The sequence below is a fragment of the Carassius auratus genome, chromosome 34, assembly GCF_003368295.1.
Source record: "Carassius auratus strain Wakin chromosome 34, ASM336829v1, whole genome shotgun sequence".
Lineage (NCBI taxonomy): Eukaryota > Metazoa > Chordata > Actinopteri > Cypriniformes > Cyprinidae > Carassius > Carassius auratus.
Window position 1 is genome coordinate 20,760,344 of NC_039276.1, and position 20,003 is coordinate 20,780,346.

At 40.3% G+C, this 20,003-nt stretch overlaps 1 protein-coding gene across 1 annotated transcript in view; it reads right to left on the reverse strand.

Annotated features, from left to right (window-relative positions):
* The window catches only part of LOC113053501 (G protein-activated inward rectifier potassium channel 1-like), a 56,655-nt gene extending 37,265 nt beyond the window's left edge, over positions 1 to 19,390 (reverse strand). The window contains exons 1-3 of the mRNA XM_026218592.1: positions 18,683 to 19,390; positions 17,238 to 17,906; positions 15,958 to 16,174 (exon numbers count right to left, since the gene is read on the reverse strand). Coding sequence (XP_026074377.1) covers positions 15,958 to 16,174; positions 17,238 to 17,900 — 880 coding nt within the window. The 5' untranslated portion in view covers positions 17,901 to 17,906; positions 18,683 to 19,390. The remainder of the gene's footprint in view (positions 1 to 15,957; positions 16,175 to 17,237; positions 17,907 to 18,682) is intronic.
* Between the last annotated feature and the right edge of the window lie 613 nt (positions 19,391 to 20,003).

Genomic DNA, 20,003 nt, shown 5'->3' on the forward strand with positions numbered 1-20,003 from the left:
ATTTACAGAGAGGGTCTTCAGTGTAACTGGTTACATTTCTTGTGGTCACAGGAACAGGGCTAGGACCATTTTGGAAAGAAGCACTTTCCTCAAAGTAAACAAGCCTAAGTAGTAGTTAATGTCTGGCCTGAACAGACATGCAAGAAGCATGCATACTGTACACATGCAAACACACACACGCACACACACACACAGTTTCTGTTGAGACTGCTGGTTATTTGTTTCTTGTTTGTTCTTTTCTGTTCTGTTCTTTTCTATGCAGCCAGTGCTTCCTATCCATCTCTAAGGTCCAAACCATTTGTAGTGTTATAGTAGATTTTCGTAGTGCAAAATCTGACTTCAGTTTACAATACAAGTAACAGACACACACATTTTTTAGTTTTTTAAGTTTTTTTACACATTTGCACTTTCTGGTATGTTATTGTAGCTCGAGAATTCAAGCACCTTGTTTCTCTTTATGTTAAACTTGAATGTATTCTTTTTTTCTGACATTGTCATGTGATGCTATTTTATTTAAATTGTATGTGTGTGTACTTCTAACATGTTTGTTGGTAAAATAAATATGTTGTAAATTCAAATCAGAGCGTCTGGAATGGATGTATTCTTGAGTCTAAAAGGTAACAATAATATAATAAGAAAACTTTGTTTGAAATGGGTTTGGCTAAAAGAAAATTTTGGTTTATATTTTGGTCTATACTACTAGGCACTTACACTATATTGACTGGGTTAAATAGAATTGAATGACCAAAAAGAGGCTAAAATAAAATTTTCATTGACTAAAACTTGACTAAAAATGTCATCAGTTTTCGTCGACTAAAACTAGACGAAAATAGTCATGGATAATTCCGACTAAAATAAGACTAAAATGCTCAGACTTTTAGTCGACTAAAACTAGACTAGACTAAAAAGAGTATGAACGTGACTAAAACTAATAAAAACTAAAATGACAGCTTGACACAAAGACTAGACTAAAACTAAAATTAAAACAGGCCGCCAAAAACAGGACTAGTGGGGAGTCACTGGGATAGGTAGAGGGAGACAGAATAAATGAGGTTGGACATCATGTAAGGTCAGAAAAAATAAGTGAAGAGAGAATAAAAAGAGTGAAAGGAGAAATTAAGGCTTTTTCCAAGGCTCTGAAAGGCATAGCATAAGCTTAACAATGGGACAGAAATAGCAAGGGTCTTTCGCAGAGGATCACCTCACAAGGAGCCACTCCAGCCAACAAAATGTTCATGGGCCCATGTGTTTATCTGCAATCGATTAAAGTGCTCCGTAGAGGTGTTCAAACACAATCAATCAATAGTACTGATGACCCAAACACAAAAGCTACAGTTCTACTGTGACCAGGGGGCAATATAGACATTTATATGAAAGTCATCAAATAATCAAAACCTAATATGCTATGCAAATTAAAATCAATTTGTTATAAGCCTAATCTTAGACTTTTATATCTAACCCACACACATGCTGTAAGAATGTTTCTTCTTTTTTTTATTTTTTTATTTATTTATTTTTTTCTCAGAGACAATTTAAATATTCTGGGTTATATGTAATGACTATAACAAACCCAAGCTATCAGATGAGAAACCCAAAATCAAAACAATGTCTGGCAAAATAATAAAGGCGTTTTGTTGTTGTTGTTGTTGTTGTTGTTGTTTTTTCAAGAATAGGACAGACAATTAAAAGTAAGTGCTAGTATTATTTGGTCAAGTGCTGGCGAAAAAAGATGAGTCTTTAGATGTTTTTTGAAAATGAGAAAAAAAAAAGAGTTTCCATAAAAATGTGGAAACATTCAGGAGTTTCAAAGTTGTCATCAATTTGGTTGAATTATACAGGATTTCCGGTTTTATGAACAGACGAACATGAATCTGGTGACATTTTATTACATCGGTTGTATCATGGCAAATGTAAAAGATAAAACTGCCTTTGCTGATGCACCCATGGTGTTTAAGCTTGCTTCTGTAAGACTTTATCACAACTTGTATTGCATGGGACTTCTGCATTGCAAATGCAACACCAGGAGAGCATCAATCAAGTTTACATATGGAGTTGTGATTATGTAATTTAAATTTCAAACTGTATTAATTTTAGAATTCAAAATATACATTCATCCAAGCCATTTGCATGGGACCAACAGTGAGAATATGTATTTATGTGTTTCATGTAGAATAAATAGCTGTATACACTACCAACCAAATGCTTGCAGTTATTTATTACTTTTTTACATTGCTGTTGAGGAATTTAGAATTGTTTCAGCTCAGTGATATTTGTAGGTTTTCAAGCATGAACATTTCATGTCCTGCAACAGCATTTCAACAGGGTTTAAGTTCAGCTTTTCATTAGGACAGATGTCCTGCAGAATTCCCTGATGCTGAGCAGAATTCATAGCTCCTTCAGTAAAGGTTTCCAAGTTCTTTTAGAGCAAAACATCCCTAAAATATCACCGCCATGCATGTTCAATTATTATTAAATAAAATCCTCTTTTTTTTCTGTCCATAATATTTTGTTCTTAATTCTTGACAATAATCCCAGTACTACAAATGTGAGACGCTGATGAATGGTTCCCATCTTGCTACTGTATTGTTTGTATAAAATGTGTTTGTTTGTAAGTGTGTTCATTATTGTATTTTTGCCAGATATAGATCATAAAAGGTTGTTGTTTTTTGACAAATTACTGAATGTTCAGCTGTGTTCAATGCAGGTGGGCTAATTGTAACATATATGACTGTAAAACATCTCGGTTACGTACGTAACCCTCGTTCCCTGATGGAGGGAACGGAAAAGTTATGTCGAATGACATATGGGGTCTCACTTGGGAGGCCAATCATCTCTGAATTTAAGAGAAAACGCCAATGAAAATTTGCTAGTGGATTAACATACCTGAGCCACTCCCCGTGCCAACGGGTATAAAGAGGGCGACAGGTGCATCCACTCATTAGGTTTTACGCTGAGGAGCCGAGAACGTGTCCCGGCAACAGCGAATGGTTCAAGGTTGTGGCATGGGGACATAACGTCTCCGTTCCCTCCATCAGGGAACGAGGGTTACATGCGTAACCGAGACGTTCCCTATCTGTCAGTCATTACGAGTTATGTCGAACGACATATGGGGTCCTATGGAAAACGCCACAACCTGAACATTGTCACAACCCTGTGGCGCTGCAATTGTCAACAAGCCCTGGCGTGCCACAAAAGCTACGCTTAAGGTCGTAACCTTCCCAAAGCCCCACCGCCAATTCACTGACCTTGGTACCGAAGAGGCCAAAGGGTGAGTACATCGCTGCTGGAGAAGGCCACGCTGCTGTTCCGCCCACATAAAGTTAATGGAAGGGATTTCAACCTTCAGAGAAAGATTGCTTCAAATCTTTCCTATTTGTTCTTTCAGCTGGCAAGACAATGGGGAAGCGAGCCTTAGGAAAAGGTTGCTACGGAGACCACATCCTACCCGTAGGGAGGTGACATGTGGATATACTGATATGGACTGACCCAGGGGGCAGTACTACATATGGAAGGGGTCTCTGAGGCAGGTCCTACCTTGGAGTAGGGATGGAACGGCTGCCAGAAGAGACTGACAGAACGGGTCTGTCAAGGGAAGACATGGGTTTGCCAAGAGGGAAACCTTACCCTGGAAGAATACACATATGGGATTACCTGTAGGGAACCAAGCCATATGAACACCTAGCCCAGTACAGGGGCTGACCTGAACTCCGGGCATGCTAATGCCAGTACTGGGCCTGGCGACAGACTGCTCCTCCAAGTCTGACTGCCGAGGGTGCTGGAGGATGCTCGACCAGGGTACGCCAACCGGGGAACTCTACTGGGAGAAGAAAGGCACTCACATCCCTGTGTTAGGGGGAATGGCGCAACAAGCTTGACACCGAGCCAGCCCTTCCCGCCAATTACCTGTTACCCAACACACAGGAAGAAACTGGCTCTACACGGAGGATGTAAAACCTCGCAAAGGTGTTAGGTGTCGCCTAGCCCGCAGCTCGACAGATGTCTGCTAGAGAGGCACCGTGCGCCAGCGCATACGAGGAGGCCACACTCCGTGTGGAGTGGGCCCTCACCCCCAGGGGGCACGGCTCGCCTTGGGAATGGTAAGCCAAGGCGATGGCATCCACTATCCAGTGGGCCAACCTGGGTGACAGCCCACGCTCCAACCTTTCTTGCAGGAAAGAAAGCACGACTCTGACCGGGCATCTCCGGGGGTCTTCTCTGTGAGACGAACACCAATTCGTGAGCAGACTCCACTTCAGAGCATAGGCCTGCCTCGTAGAAGGGGCTCTAGCCTGAGTGATAGTGTCTACCACCGCTGGGGGCAGACCACATGGTGCAAAGCCCCTGAGAGAGAAGGTCTCTCCTCAGGGGGATGCACCAGGGAGGGGCTGTCACGAGGAGCATGAGTTCCGAAAACCAGGTCCGGGTGGGCCAGTAAGGCGCAACCAACAGGATCTGTTCCTCATCCTCCCTGACCTTGCACAGTGTCTGTACGAGCAGGCTCACTGGGGGAAACGCATACTTGCATAAAGCCCGAGGCCAGCTGTGTGCCAGTGCATCTTTGCCCAGGAGAGCCTGGGACAGGGAATAGTACAGCTGGCAGTGGGAGGACTCGTGGGAAGCAAACAGGTCTACCTGGGCTTCCCCAAATCGACTCCAGATCAGCTGGACCGTCTGGGGATGGAGTCGCCATTCCCCGGGGAAAGTGAGCTGTCGTGAGAGTGCGTCGGCTGCACGATTGAGCTCCCCCAGGATGTGGATAGCACGCAGCGACTTGAGCCGCGTCTGACTCCAGAGGAGGAGATGGCGGGCGAGTTGAGACATGCAACGTGATCGTAGACCGCCCTGTCGGTTGATGTATGAACTAGCCGCAGTGTTAACACATGCTTGTACAGCAACAGCGGACCAAACCGTCGTAAAGCTAGATGCACTGCCAGCAACTCCAGACAGTTGATGTGCCAAAGCAGTCGAGGTCCGGTCCAGAACCCCGAAGCTGCCTGCCCGTTGCATGTCGCGCCCCAGCCCGAGTTGGAGGCATCTTTTGTGACAACAACATGCCGCGACACTTGTTCTAAGGGCACGCCGGCCCGTAGAAAGGCAAGGTCTGACCAGGGGCTGAATAGGCGGTGACATAGCCGAGCCGGTGAATAGCCGAGATGGGCATGGCACCACGGCACACATCGTGTCTCTCATACAGACCAGGCTGAACCTGAAACGGCACTACTGGACCACCGGAGTGGACATCACCTTCCCGAGGGACTGCGTTGTGACTTCCGTCACCCGGAAAGGGGAGGTCAGTCACCATGCGCAGCTCCTGCATCAACTTTGGGTTGGTCCTACCCTCGTGCATTTGTTAAAGCCTTGGCTTGCTGGGTTTGCAGGATAGCCATGGCATGCAAAGCAGAGACAGCTTGGCCCACAGCACTGTAAGCCTTGGAAGCGAGCGCGGCCGACAGCTTACAGGCCTTGGGTGAGAGGCGCGGGCTATCCCTCCCAGTGGCAGCGTTTTGTGGACACAAGTGCACCGCAATCGCACTCTCCTGCTGGGGAATGTCAACGCACCCCTAGCTGCCCCTCCATCGAGGTTAGTGAGGATGGAGGAACGAAATGAGCTGCTTCCGGTCGTAAAAAAGGGGCCATCCACGACTACATCACTTCCCCATGCACATCCGGGAAGAAAGGAACCAGAGTAAACGCGGTTGTGAGTCGTGCTCCACAACGAGAACCAAACAAACAGCCATGAGCACTCAGGGCTGGGCGGTGCATTCACCTCCATCCTGATGCTCACAGCTGCCAGGGCAAGCACGGCTGTCAACTGTGGGTCCAATTCGGCAGAGGCGACAACACCCGAGAGGGGCAGCCCCGCCGAATCTTCATCCACAGAGGTCAACAGCCCATCCCCGATGCTGCAATCGACATCTGATCCCCGGCGGCAAACTGAATTTCCCGTTGGGACTGCCATAAGACAGCCCAGCAAAATCACCCAGCAGCCGCAAAGGACAAACACTGTGGAAGGGGTAAGAGGTCCGTGGGGCGTGGCCCGGTGGAGAAGCTCTCATTGTCACCTTAAAATCTCCCAGAGCACTAGCCGGCGGTCCTCTGCTCATGGCAGAGAAGCCGGAACGGGTAGTGACAGAGGGGTCTGCTCCCTTCCCTATAAGAAAGGGGAGACGCGATCACAGCGTAGCCATAGTCACACATGCAGTGCGTGCATGAACCATCCACGAACGCGCCTTCAGCGTGCTGAATGCCGAGACATGGAAGACAACAAACGTGGCCGTTGTCAGAGAACAGGAAACGACCGCATCCAGAAGGACACGGACGAAACGGCGTCTTTAAAAAAACGCGAATCGTCCGCGATTTGCTCTTTTAGGAAATCTGCTCTCTTAGTTGAAGCGCCCAGGGGAATCGCTGAAAGGGACACCGCTGTTTGCACCATACCGCCATCCAGAACAGCTTCCCGACACAGCAGATGAATGGCTTTGTGGAGTATAACAGCTTTCATACAACCACTCGGCTCCGAAGCAAAAATCTAATGAGTGGATGAACCTGTCGCCCTATTTATAACCGTTGGCACGGGGAGTGTCTCAGGTATGTTAATCCACTAGCCAATTTTCATTGGTGTTTTCTCTTAAATTCAGAGATGATTGGCCTCCCAAGTGAGACCCCATTTGTCGTTCGACATAACTTGTAGTGACCGACAGATAGGGAACCCCATGAGCCTGTCGCTGAACTCTGTACATAACAAATCATTTATACAACAGAACAACATCCGCTGCACTGCTAAGCCAATTATTTATCTTTCTCTTTTTCTGTGTGTATGACAGAACCTTGAAAGATATTTTTTTTTCTCACCAAACAGGGTTCACATGGGGTTATGTACCACTCCACACATAATACATCACCATTCAGCCCAGCCATGGCAAATCCCTAAAGAAATAATTACATAGCCCTTTTCACTTAAGAAATGACACAAACATAGACACAGACACAGACACAAATACACAACACAACACATTCTGCTCAGTTGTCTCTATTGTTATGTCAGTTAAGGCCTGTTCATTCTTCGGCTTGACCAGCTGTTTTATGGTCTGGAAAACCACAGACTGTCCAAAACTTAAATTGTGGTTGAAGCTAAATGTTAGAAGAAGAAGAAAAAAAAAATAGTATGCAGTCAGTTTGTAGTATATAATACTGTACAACCAATATCCAGTGACAGTAAGCCATGCCAAACGAAACCACTTATATATTAGGTCATTCAAATTAAGTGTACATTAATTTATTAATTTGTTCTTTCTTTCTTTCTTTCTTTCTTTCTTTCTTTCTTTCTTTCTTTCTTTCTTTCTTTCTATGGGGACATATGTCAGTGTTTATTGTTCTGTTATGTTGGGACTTAAAATATTTTATTGTGAGTTTTTGGGGTAATCACTGTGCTAAAGAGTAGAGCCTGTGATTAGAATATGGATGTTAAAATGTCTATATTCATGCTGCTTATTTCATGCATTAATAATCTCTTTGCTAGTTAGCACATGCATGGGAGTTATTGTTAGCTAGCAGTGTTAACTGCAAAAAGTTTAAGTTCTAATTTGAATGGTTTTATTCACTGCAGTGAAGTTTTAGATATACAAGTAGAGTGTTTAGTTTTGTTTTTCAAAAATACCCCCTTGATCTTGGCAAGTGTGAAATTGTACTGTCATGTGGGGAATTGTCAACACCACACCAAGGTGGAGCCGGAGGGACGAGGGAGACCGGTGGAGCCAGTGAACTGATGGGCCACAGTGCATAGGAGGGAACTAGGAGCCATGGTAGAACCGACAGGTCCACGGGCCTAGACGGAGTCCAGGGCTTAGAGGCTGGAGGTGGATTTTAGGGATACTCCACCATTGGCGACGCTGGAGGTTGGCAGTCCCCACGGAGCTGGTGGGCTGAGGGCGAGCAGAGGGCGAGCAGAGGGCCTGTCAGATGACAGAAGTGGAGAAGGCAGGAGTGGGTGGGCGAGCATTTGTAAGCCTGATCCAGTAATAACTCACCCTCAGCCTTGCTGCAGTAGTCAGAGCTCCTTCTCACAATCTCACTGGCCATGGCTTTCTCCCTCATAGTGGGCGTGGTAGCCGGCTCTCGCACCTTGACTGACATCATGGGCTCTGGCTCCGAGGTGATCATCAGCTTTGTCTCCCTCTCTGGCGATGGCTTGTCTGGCTCTCCGTCAGCAGTGGGCTTGGGCTGATGCTCTATGCATTGGGGAGATGGTGGGCTGGGCTCTGGGTCCAGCAGCGAAATCTGCTCTAGGACCATCTTTGGATGACGGCGCTCTGCACGCAGCATTCAAACAAAGCATCATAAACTGAGCTCGTTGTCTGGGTAGCTGGTGATATTAGCGAGGGTTAGGAAGAGTCTGGTATGGTCCTTGAGCGATCTCGCCCACTGCTCCAGCAGAAGGAGAAGGTATTTTGGGTGGGCAAGGGGATCCATGAGGGAACAAGGCGAAAAACAGAAAGAAAAAAAAAAAAATAATAACATTGTAGAAACATGTAAAACAAAAATGGCGGGAAACACGCAAATAACACTGTTTTGGTCGGGTCTTCTGTCACACTTCTGCTGTGGTAGAGTGATGAACGAGGAGCAAAGAATGCTGAGATGCAGGAGAATTCACATGTAGCACATGGATTTAAGTATACCCAACAAACACAGACTAAACGGACTGAGGATAAACTCACAGGATATCGAGGGGTAATTGCTAGACACAACTGGAATCAAATGAACACAAGGGGGAAACTGGGTCACGGGAAGCACATGGGGAGGGAAAACACAACAAAACAGTCCAGAAATCTGACAATAGGAACAGTGTACAAGTGCACCAAATCATTCTCTGATAATATACATCTTTCCACCTGTAATCCTATTTGGTCTGTTCCACATAGCAGAAAAGCTACCATGTCAAGAATAAAAGTTAAAATAAATGCAAACAACCAAAGATTGAAACTTAAACTTAATTTGGTTGATTTAATATTGTTATTGAGCCACAGCAATGCATTTTGTTATAATAAGCCATGTTTTTTTTAGAATCATTTGATAGTTGATAGTTTACTAATAAATAACAAGCATTCTGAAATTACTTTAGATACTTTGTACTTCTTTCTCATTTTCCCTTATACTGAGGACTACATGCACATGGCTAACCTTACCCCACTCTCTCCTACTCCTTGCTATTGGTTTCCAAACTTAAATGGACTGAGGCAATCAGTTTCCTCAAATGAAATGAGTTATCCTAGCTGATTAGGTTTTACAGTGTATGCTGTCAAGGGCCACAAGCTCAATTCAGCATATCCACAGACTATAGTTTTGCAACTATAGCAAAGGTCAAAGCATACAGTTTGTATTTATGAAGGTCTTTATCAGACTGATCTCAGGGCAGGACTAAATTTACACTCTGCATTTAGAGGATTTTTCCACAAAAGCATCAATAGCATTCACAGAGAAAATAAGTAGGAAATCCTCCTCATTAAATGATAATGTGGACAGGGATACAAAATGCTGGCATATGTTTAATTGAAAATACAATTAAGCAGCATGGATGCAGACACATTTTTGTGCATGATTGTGCTATAGGGATGGGTGAATCGATCCTGAAGTATCGATATATTGATACTGATGCGAGTATCGAAAGTATTGATGCTCAAATAAAAAATATAGATAATTAGTTTTTACCAGTGATTTTGTTTATTAATAAAAAAAAAAAAATGCCTACAATATGCCTTAAATTGGACAAATAACCTATGTTAGCAAATAATTGTGTGGGAGGGATTTTCCTGCTCATCTGAACACAGGCAAATGTTGCAAGGAAGAATCTATCAATGATAGAGAGCGTTCACTCACTTCTGACAGTGCATTTAAATAGAGCTGCGTTTCCCAAGAGTAGCCTATAATAGGAGAGCATTTATGTTTTTGGAAAAGGCAGCGCAAAACAATGCAGAAATAAAGAGGCTATATGTTATTTCACAATAAACCTATGGAAATTTTACCCTAGTTTGTGCAGTACATTTATTTAAATTTGAATGTTAAAAGTTCATATTGCTCATGTTCTATTCTGTATTGTTAATTTAAATCACACACTCTCCGAATAAAAAGGTTGCATTTTATGCACGAAACAGCCTATTACTTGCAGTCCCTTATGACATAGATCCATGGTAAAGTGAACATAGTTTAACTCTAGTGTTTGAGGATTTCCTTGGTTACCACTACAGTAAACATATTTTAACCATGTGTAAAAAAAATCAACAACAAAAAAATGTATAAGTTGCAATTAAGGCGTATTGCATGTTAAAATACATTTCAAATATAAAGTAGGTATTATTACCCACTGTACTCATAATAATTAAATAAATTTAATAATCTTTCTTTGAAGTATAGTCTCAGTAAACTACTAGTTTAGTAGTTTTATACTGCAAGTATACTCATGAGTTCTCTTTAAGTGAACTTTACATCATACTTTAAGTATGTCCCTATTTAGGTTTTAATTTGTATACATTTTGAACAGGGTATCTGCTTGTAAACAAAAATATTTTATTCTAGCTTCAAGCATTTTTTTTTTAAACACTTTAATGTGGGTAAGTTTCATAAAAAAAAAAAAAAAAGAAGAAATAACATTTTGAACAAAAAGTTGAAAAAAGACTATGAATTGGATTCAGAATGATTATCAAAATGTAGACAGAGTTGGTCGACACCCCAAAGATTGACTTAAATATTAACTCTTCATCGTTCCACATTTTATTCAATAACGTTATAGTTTTGATGCTGTTTCATGTCAGATGATTGTTAGATTACAATTGTTAGTATCTGTTGTTTCTTTTTTTCTTCTTCACTTGCTTTTTTTGGGGGGAAATTCTGTACAGAAAATGAGTACTAGCGCCCTCTACCCTATAATAATGAAAACACAGATTCTAGGAGTATAGCTCAAATACATTTATAATTTTTGTAAGTATAAGTCAAGTATACTTCAATGTAATTTTAAGTATATTTCTGATGAGTTCATAAAGCCAATTTCTGAGAAGTACACAAAAAGTAAAATAAAAGCATACTTTCCTATTTTTAATTTAAAAGAAGTATACTAATAGCACACTTGAATAAACCTTTTTTTATTGAATGGGCAAGCCTTCAAGATCTGGACAGAACAATTTTTCATGACATTTAAAATGGTTTTATTTTAAAGCTTCAGACTACTGCAGAGATTCTGCATTCACTGATAAAATGTCTCAAATCACCATGACGGGCACAACAATCTACCGCTGAAGATTTTGTTGTTGTGTCAGAAATATTCAGGAATATTTGCTCAGTGAACTAAGCTTCAAAATAGACCTCTCCTTGAAATACACTGAACAAAATTAAAAACAGAACACTTTAGATTTTACCCCCATTTTTCATGAGTGGATCTCAAATATCTAAGACTTTTTCTATGTAAACAAAAAAACAGTCAGTATCTGGTGTAAGCACCATTTGCCTCACGCATTGCAACACATCTCCTTTGAATAAAATTGATCGGGTTGTTGATTATGACCTGTGAAATGTTGGTCCACTCCTCTTCAATGGCTGTGTGAAGTTGATGGATATCGGCAGGAACTGGAACACGCTGTTGTATATGCCAATCCAGAGCATCCCAAACATGCTCAATGGGTAACATTTCCGCTGAGTATGCTGGCCATGCAAGAACTGGGATGTTTTCAGCTTCCAGCAATTGTGTTCAGATCCTTGCAACATGGGGCCGTGCATTATCATGCTGCAAAATGAGGTGAAGGTCGTGGATGAATGGTACAACAATGAGCCTCAGGATCCCACGAACAAAAACATTATCAGGCTATATTCTTTTATGATAGGCAACGTGAGATAAACTCTCGAGACGAGGTTTGTGACAGATAATATAAGTTACTTAATAAATACACGATGTCTGATTTCTTCAAGCGGCCATATTTTACCATGTTTAGGCTACTATGGTAACATGTTTAGCGTGCATATCTTTTTCATCGCTTATAAATATTTCTGCCTTGTATGGTGATTATAATACACATTTTGGATCAAGTTATTTCAAACACTCGCTGCTGACTGAAAGTGAGTTTTGAGCTCGACTTATTTAAAAAAATGTTTAATGCTGGTGTTACAGCTCTTATCTTTCTGAAATGATCCGAGGTGCAGACTCTCTATTTTTATAAAAGCTCCCAAACAAAAATCATTATTATATTTTGATGATATGCAACGTGGAGCTAAACTCACGAAACGAGACGACAGATAAAATGTTACTTAATAAATACACAATTGTGATAGAGAATAAGAAGCTGACGTCTGATTTATCCAAGCGGTCATATTTACCATGTTTACTATGGTAACATTAATGTTTAGCGTGCATAGTCTTTTACATCGCTTATCAATATTTCTGCCTTGTTTAGTGATTATAATCCACATAGGATCAAGTTATTTCAAACACTTGCTGATAACTAAGAGTGAGTTTTGAGCTCAACTTATTTCAAAACGTCTTTAATACTGGTGTTAAAGCTGTTATCTTTCTGAAATGATCCGCGCTGACGCTCTCCAGACACGGAGAAACTCCGCCTTTGTTCATAACTCCTCCTCTAGCCCCAGCTGGCCCGCTTTGGCCCAAGGTTTTCGTCGGGCCAAAAAACCCTGGCCGTTGGCCCCGAGGAAGCCCCGGCGAGCCACGATCAAGCCCGGAAGTGACAGTGGAAACGCAACTGGCCCTGGCACGCACTAGCACGCCCGGTCTTAGCTCGATAGTGGAAACACGGCTATGGAAACACAAAAAAGAGGGGAGGGGGGTTTAAAGTGGGTTTCCATAGAAACAGTTTTACAGCCACTGGAGAGTCTTGGGATTCGGAATTTCCACTGTTCATCAGTTATTAATGTTGTATTGTGCTCATGCCACTTAAAGATCCCCTTCTTCGTGATTCCATGTTTTAAACTTTAGTTAGTGTGTAATGTTGTTGTTAGAGTATAAATAATATCTGTAAAATTCTAAAGCTCAAAGTTCAATGCCAAGCGAGATATTTGATTTAACAGAATTCGCCTACAAAAAATGACAAGTTTGGACTACCGCCCTCTAGTACTTGTAGTAATGACATCACTAAAACAGTTTTTTTTGACTAACCACCGCCCACATGAATTCACAAACAGGGGGGCGTGGCCTTGTTGCGCTCAGACGGAGAAGAAGGAAGAGCTGTTTGTTTTTGTCGCCATGTCCTTGAAACGCTGTTTTTTTTTTTTTTTTTTTTTTTATCTTGGAGTCAAATCATCTTTGTTTGGGCTTCCCAGGAACGCTGCACTTTGAGATTAATGGTTACAATTTATGTTTAACTCGGTTCCCGAACATTATAATGCACGTGTAAAAAACTATGTGCAGCTCATTTTGCTGAGGACAGTTTGCTGAGGACAACTTTCTCAGTCTCAATCAGTTTAATGCCGGATTCGCACAAAGATTATTCTTGAAAGATGGAGCAGTTCCCTCTTTGTCTGGAGAAGGCATTGTTTATGGACCACAACCGGTAAGTGTATTTTATTATTTAAGTTGGTGCGTTTAACAGTTTCTATAACTTATTACACAAAGGGCAATGCTGTTTAGCTTTGTTAACTAGATGTTAGGGCTGTGCAAAAAAAAACGAATGCGGTTTTCATGCGCATCTCGTCAGTAAAAACGCTCCTGTGACTATAAATACATCTCCAGCATGTGCGTTCTAGTCCAATCACGTAACCAGGAGGGCAGCCTGCTCTCAGCTGCTGTCGAATCACAACACCGGTACCACTGGCCCAATCAGAACTCGTTACGTATTTCTGAAGGAGAGGCTTCATAGACCAAGGAAGTCATCAGCCCGTTTTTGTGACAGTGAAAACAGCGGTATACAGATAGGTGAATTGTGTGAAAAATACTGTGTTTTTTTTACACGCGAAACATGAACACATGTTATATTGCACACTGTAAACACAATCAAAGCTTCAAAAAGGCGCGTTAAACGGGACCTTTAAGTCTCCAGCAGAAATGCTGGAAAGAAAGTGATTTCTGATGTTGTGGATTAGACTTCTATGACTTCTTATTTCATAGTAGGTTGAACAATATTTACAAGTCCAGACTTGCTTTTGAGCTGTAAGGTTCAATTATGGAATTTCCTCTTCACATATAGCCGAATTACCAAGTCTGAGGGAAGATAATTCTGTTGGTTGTTGACCAAATAGCAATGAATAGCATTAATATAATATGCTAACATGTACAATCACTGGCATGTTTTTAGTCACCAACTAAGTTTTTTTTTTTTTTTTTTTTTTTTTTTTGGATAACATTGTTAAATCAAAACCTCATATTGCTGGCAAGCCATAGTGATATGTCAATTTCTTAACATCCAACAGGACTGTTTTATGCTTCATCATATTCCAAAATAAAACGTATCCTTTGCAAATAGAATTTGATTTTAAAAACCAATAACCACTTGTGTTAAAAATAGCTTTAAAAAGATTTTCAAAGTGCTTTTTATCCTATAAGATACACACTGACTGATTTCATCAGCCTTCCCAAACATCATGTTTACAATTATACTTCATTGCTGATCAATATGACACAATCAATGATGTGCACTTCAATGCCATTGAGATATCACATGCCTTGTATTAAAGTAACTCACCTTAACAGGATGTGATGTCTTTCTAAATGAACAAATAGTGCAAATTCCCATTTTGCAGTGCATACACTGTTTTTAACCCTTGTGCACTCCTCATTTGGGAGTCAAACTCATGGTCTTCATGGTCAAAAGTGACCGGACACCTGAAATTTATTTTTTATTTATTTATTTATTTATTTAATTTTTTTTTTTTTCAGTAAATTAAGTCTAATATATTTTTGTTCAATATTTTTTTTTCTTTCGTATTTTGAGAGAATTTCAAAATAATTAAATAATAATTTATGCAAATACCATTCTGGTGAAGCTACAATTTTTTAAAATGTAAAATTTTAAATATTTTGATCAGAATTGACTGAAGACTGCACAAGGGTTAAAGGAATAATTCACCCAAAAATCAAAACTTGCTTAAAATTTACTCACCATCACTCCGATCAAGATGTAGATGAGTTTGTTTCCTCATCAAATATTTGGAAAAATGTAGCACTTGCTCACCCGTGGATCCTCTGGCTGCCGTCAGAATGAAAGTCCAAACAGCTGATACAATCTAGAATACTTGCTGTTTATTAGTACTTATCAAGCACATATTAATGCTTTTTTTCTGCATGATCATGAATTAGACTCTGTACCAATTTGAGTTTACTGAGGCAAACTTCATAGTTGATAGTGAGAATCCCCAGAATGTGTCTCCTGATTCAGGCGAGATGACTTTCAATTTAAGTTTGAAGTTAAAAACTGTTGAAGTTAAATACATATTTGGTTATTACAAACATGCAGCTGTACGCTTCACAAAACGTTAATTGATGGACTTGGAGTGGTGTGAATTACTTGTGGATTATTTTGATGTTTTTATCAGCCGTTTGAATGCTCAATCTGACGGCACCCATTCACTGCAGAGGATCCACTGATGAGCAAGTGATGGAATGCTTCATTTCTCCAAATATGTTCTGATGAAGAAACAAACTCATCTATATCTTGGATGGCTTGAGGGTGAGTACATTTTCAGCAAGTTTTGATTTTTGGGTGAATTATTCCTTTAACCCTTGTGCAGTCTTCAGTCATTTCTGATCAAAATATTTCTAATTTTACATTTTTAAAAATTTTAGCTTCACCAGAAAGCTATTTGCATAAATTATTATTTAATTATTTTGAAATTCTCTCAAAATACAATTCTAAAACTAGAACTATTCTTTAGCTTTTAGAGGACAGTCTTAACATCAAAATACACTTTCAACTGCAACCCAGGCTTAAGACAATGTATAATTAAAAATAGTGGATGAGATAAACTTACCGGTCGTTTCAACAATACCCTCCAAAATCACGACTATTTCGAACTGTTCAGTCTGCATGGATCGCTGTGAGAGCTCATAGAAGGGGCTCTTCATGTCAATCACATGACAGATTGTGAGTGGTGACACAAGAAAGAGTTGGTCTGCTCCGGTGCTAAAGCCCACATCCAGCTCCAGCTGATCCAGGGGGAGGAACTCACCCTCGGGCGTCTGTCGAGACTGCAGGAGCGAAAAGATGGGGAGTAAAAATTGCTTTAGACACTCTATGGTGAATTGAGCTGTGAGGATAGACAGTCAGGCATCAAAGGACATACATAAAGGACATCAAATAAAAGCTTTAATGTATAAAATAATATAATAGGTAACAATTTAGAATAGGTAACAACTATTAGTTGCTTATTAGCATGCATATAACTAGAATATTAGCCATGCATTAGTGCTAATTAATAACATTTTAATGCCTTATTGTACTTGACCTTATTCTACATACCTAATTCTACCCTATTAATCCTATTAATAAGCAGCAAGTTAAGAATTTATTGAGAGAAATGTCGTAGTTAATAGTTAACAAGTGTTACCTATTCTAAAGTGTTACCAAATAATATATATACAATTATTATTATTATTTTTTTTTATGAATCACAAGTTACCAAGACACTATGCATCAAGACTTCATGTTATTGTACAAGATTTTGGCAGCATTTCTGGCCAGCATACTTAAATATAGGCCTACATAGAATCGAGGCAGCCGTATGGTTTGAGAACCTACTTTCTAATGAACTATGCTGTTATAATTGATATCTTTGTTATATCTTTGATATTCAGTGCCTGATGAAGACCTGAAGGTCGAAACGTTGCTTGATTAAATTCCTCTGGAGCATTAGTTTTCAGTGTGCAGACTTCACTTCTTTATTTGTTTATAATTGATATCTTTATCATTTCAATTAAATAAGGTTCTTTCTCGCTCTCTTTTATTTTAATTAAATTAGACATTGTGATGATTCACAGCCAAGGATTGGCTGAGTTTGTCAAGGTGTGTGTGTTTGTTTTTACCAGTACTAATGTTAATAAGTATAGAGAGAGAAAAAAAAAAAAGATTTGTTAAATTGTCCATTTTAGACTTATTAGTACATGTGTAAACCAAACTCTCATCCTAACCTAAGGTACATGCAGTTAATCAATATTACTTAGTACTTAAATGTATAATTACACTGTTACAAGGTCACAGTAAAATAAAGTGTAACCCATAAACTCTATAGGTGGACAAAAGACAGCCCCTTACCTTGAGCAATTTACACCTGATCTGGGCTGAAACCATGTGGCTGTTGCGTAGATTTCCCACCCTGAACATCAGCGTGAGTTTGCCGTCACGCATGGAAATGGCTGCATTTTCACTAAACATCAGAGTCTCTGCCCTCTTCTTGGGTTGAGACATTTTAATGAACATACAGCCTATTAAAAAAGCATCCACTATGGAGCCCAAGATGGACTGAAACAGGAAGAGAATGATTCCTTCTGGACATTTATCAGTTATGTATCTGTGGCCATATCCTATAGTGGCCTCTGTCTCAATGAAGAAAAGGAAAGCAGAGGGGAAGTTATAGACGTTGGCCACGCATGGTGTGTACTTCTCATCATGGGTACGGTACAGGTCCCCTCTAATATATGCGATAACCCACCACATAAAAGCCATGAATAGCCAGGCTACTGTGTATGTGAGGATGAAGATGAAGAGGTTCCATCGCCATTTGAGGTCTACTAAGGTTGTGAATAAGTCTGAGAGATATCTGCTGGTCTCCCCACCCAGGTTTCCATGCTGGACGTTGCATCGTCCGTTCTTGTCGACAAATCGCTGTCGTTTCCTCCTCTTGTCTTTCTGAAGGCTGGAAGATGTGGTGGTCACTACCTGATAGTCGCTTCCAAATTTCTTACGAAGAGCAGACATGTTATCCTGCAGAGACAGAAGTGAAGCTAACTTGACTGTCTGATATTTTAGCAGTGTATTAGACCTTTTTTTTTTTTTTTTTTTTATAATCCCTAAATTGTTATGTTTGTGTAATTGCTGGTGGTTAAACAAGTGAACAGAAAAAAAAAAAAAAAACACTGGCTACATTTCTACAACGGTCAACATTACAATGCATTATAGACATTAACTGAAAGGCAGATATGTCAATTTTCTCATCTATTATAGTAGTATTATTTTGTTGAATAATTTGAATTTCTCCAACACAGAAGCTTTATAGGTTACATGTCATCTGTACTTACTAAAGGTTTAGGGTCAGGTTTGAGATTTGTTGCTTCTAATTATGCATAATTTACAGTTGTTACTATAGTAAGCTTGAGCAAGAAGGACACTGTAAAATAAAGTGTTACAACATTAAATTGTGTTGGTGTTTTCCTCATTCCCTTTGCTCAGTAATTACTTCATTGTGTACATTATGACAGTGAAAGTTAAAGTGTTAATGGACAGCGGATTGTGTGGTGATAGCTGTAATTAACGTACTGTATCTTGGCCAGTAACCGCGAAAACGTTCAATAGCTTTTTATTTTTTATTTATTTATTTATTTATTTATTTATTTATTTATTTATTTATTTTTGTATTCGACACATATTGACTTTCAAAACTAAACATACAGTACCCCGAGTCAGCATAAACTGTGACGAAAGCCCCGGTTTTACGAAAATATGAAGAATAAGAGGAGGAGAGGAGAAGACAATAGTCTTACCTAAATTTCACCATAAAGGGATGTTTTCCTCTGGTCTCTTTACCTGCGTTCTGTCATGTCAGACTAAAACGTAGTTTAAAGGAAAACAATCGTTTATTTATTTTCTGAAACGGTGTAACAACACGTTTCCTCTTTGGGGCTGAAAGCAGAGATGCAGGAAACTCTCCACAGGCGCTGTCCAGCAGCTCGGGTTCTGAAACACACGGTCTGTCTTCACTCATCTGTTCATTTGCGTTTCAAAAACCTGAGCTCAAAGTTGTGGATGATTTTCGTCAGTCTCATCACAGATAAACACAGTGGGAACACAGACGAGCGAATCCTTCCGTTTGCGCAACAACTAATTGGTTCAACAACTAGTATAGATGCTCTCTCGACACCTGGAAGGTTTTTCTCCACCTCTGTCTGCTCGGTTGCAGAACACACGCAACTTAACTAGATTACGTTGTTCGGAGCTTGTGTGTTAAAGCCAAACTGATGGTTATCAATTCCTCTGGACCCGCCTCAGACAGTCAGATTTACACTACGTTTCCTTCCCAAACCTAATGCTCACCCATTCCAGCGTTATCGTGCTTGTTTCAAAATAATCAAATTAAAATTCCATTTATTTTATCCAGCTCGTGTGCCTCGGACTCTCAGAGTGAGTGTGAGATTCAGCTCTTTGTCTCTTCAGTTCTCCTGAGCGCTGAGCGTTTCTCTCGCCGCGTCTGAAGCTCCTCGCAGGATACTGAGGTGTGTATCATTCAACATGGGAGGGCGGAACTTCACAATCACAATTCACGTTTGTAGGCAGTCATACTCACCATGAATTTAACTTCACTGTTATATCACAAACAATCAATGCACCGCACACATTAGTACAGTATTTATTATAGAAAATACAATACAGTACACAACACCGCATACAGTACAATAATATATATTCCGCAATATAGTGTTGTAAATAATGTAATAAACATAATTACTAACTTAGTCAAGATGAATTCAAAATAGACCCTTTCTAATACACGTTCTTGATCTTTGTGTATAATTCATCAGTGCATGTTATAGACATTGTTTTAGCTAAGTATGGCTTCCTCTTTTTGCGCAAAGCACAGATAATTGTGGTTTCTTGTTACACAACAAAGAAAACACATTAAGGCCCAACCTTTGAGTGAGATAGAAAACATATGACTGTCTGTTGTCAAATTGCTATAATCTTTCTTTTGTCAAGATCAAACACCTTGTTGTATGATGTGTATCTATTTATAGCTTGTTTGGATGTCAAATGTAATTTACCCATCGAAAAAGAGTGATGACCAGCCACCTGCCCGGCATATCGCTG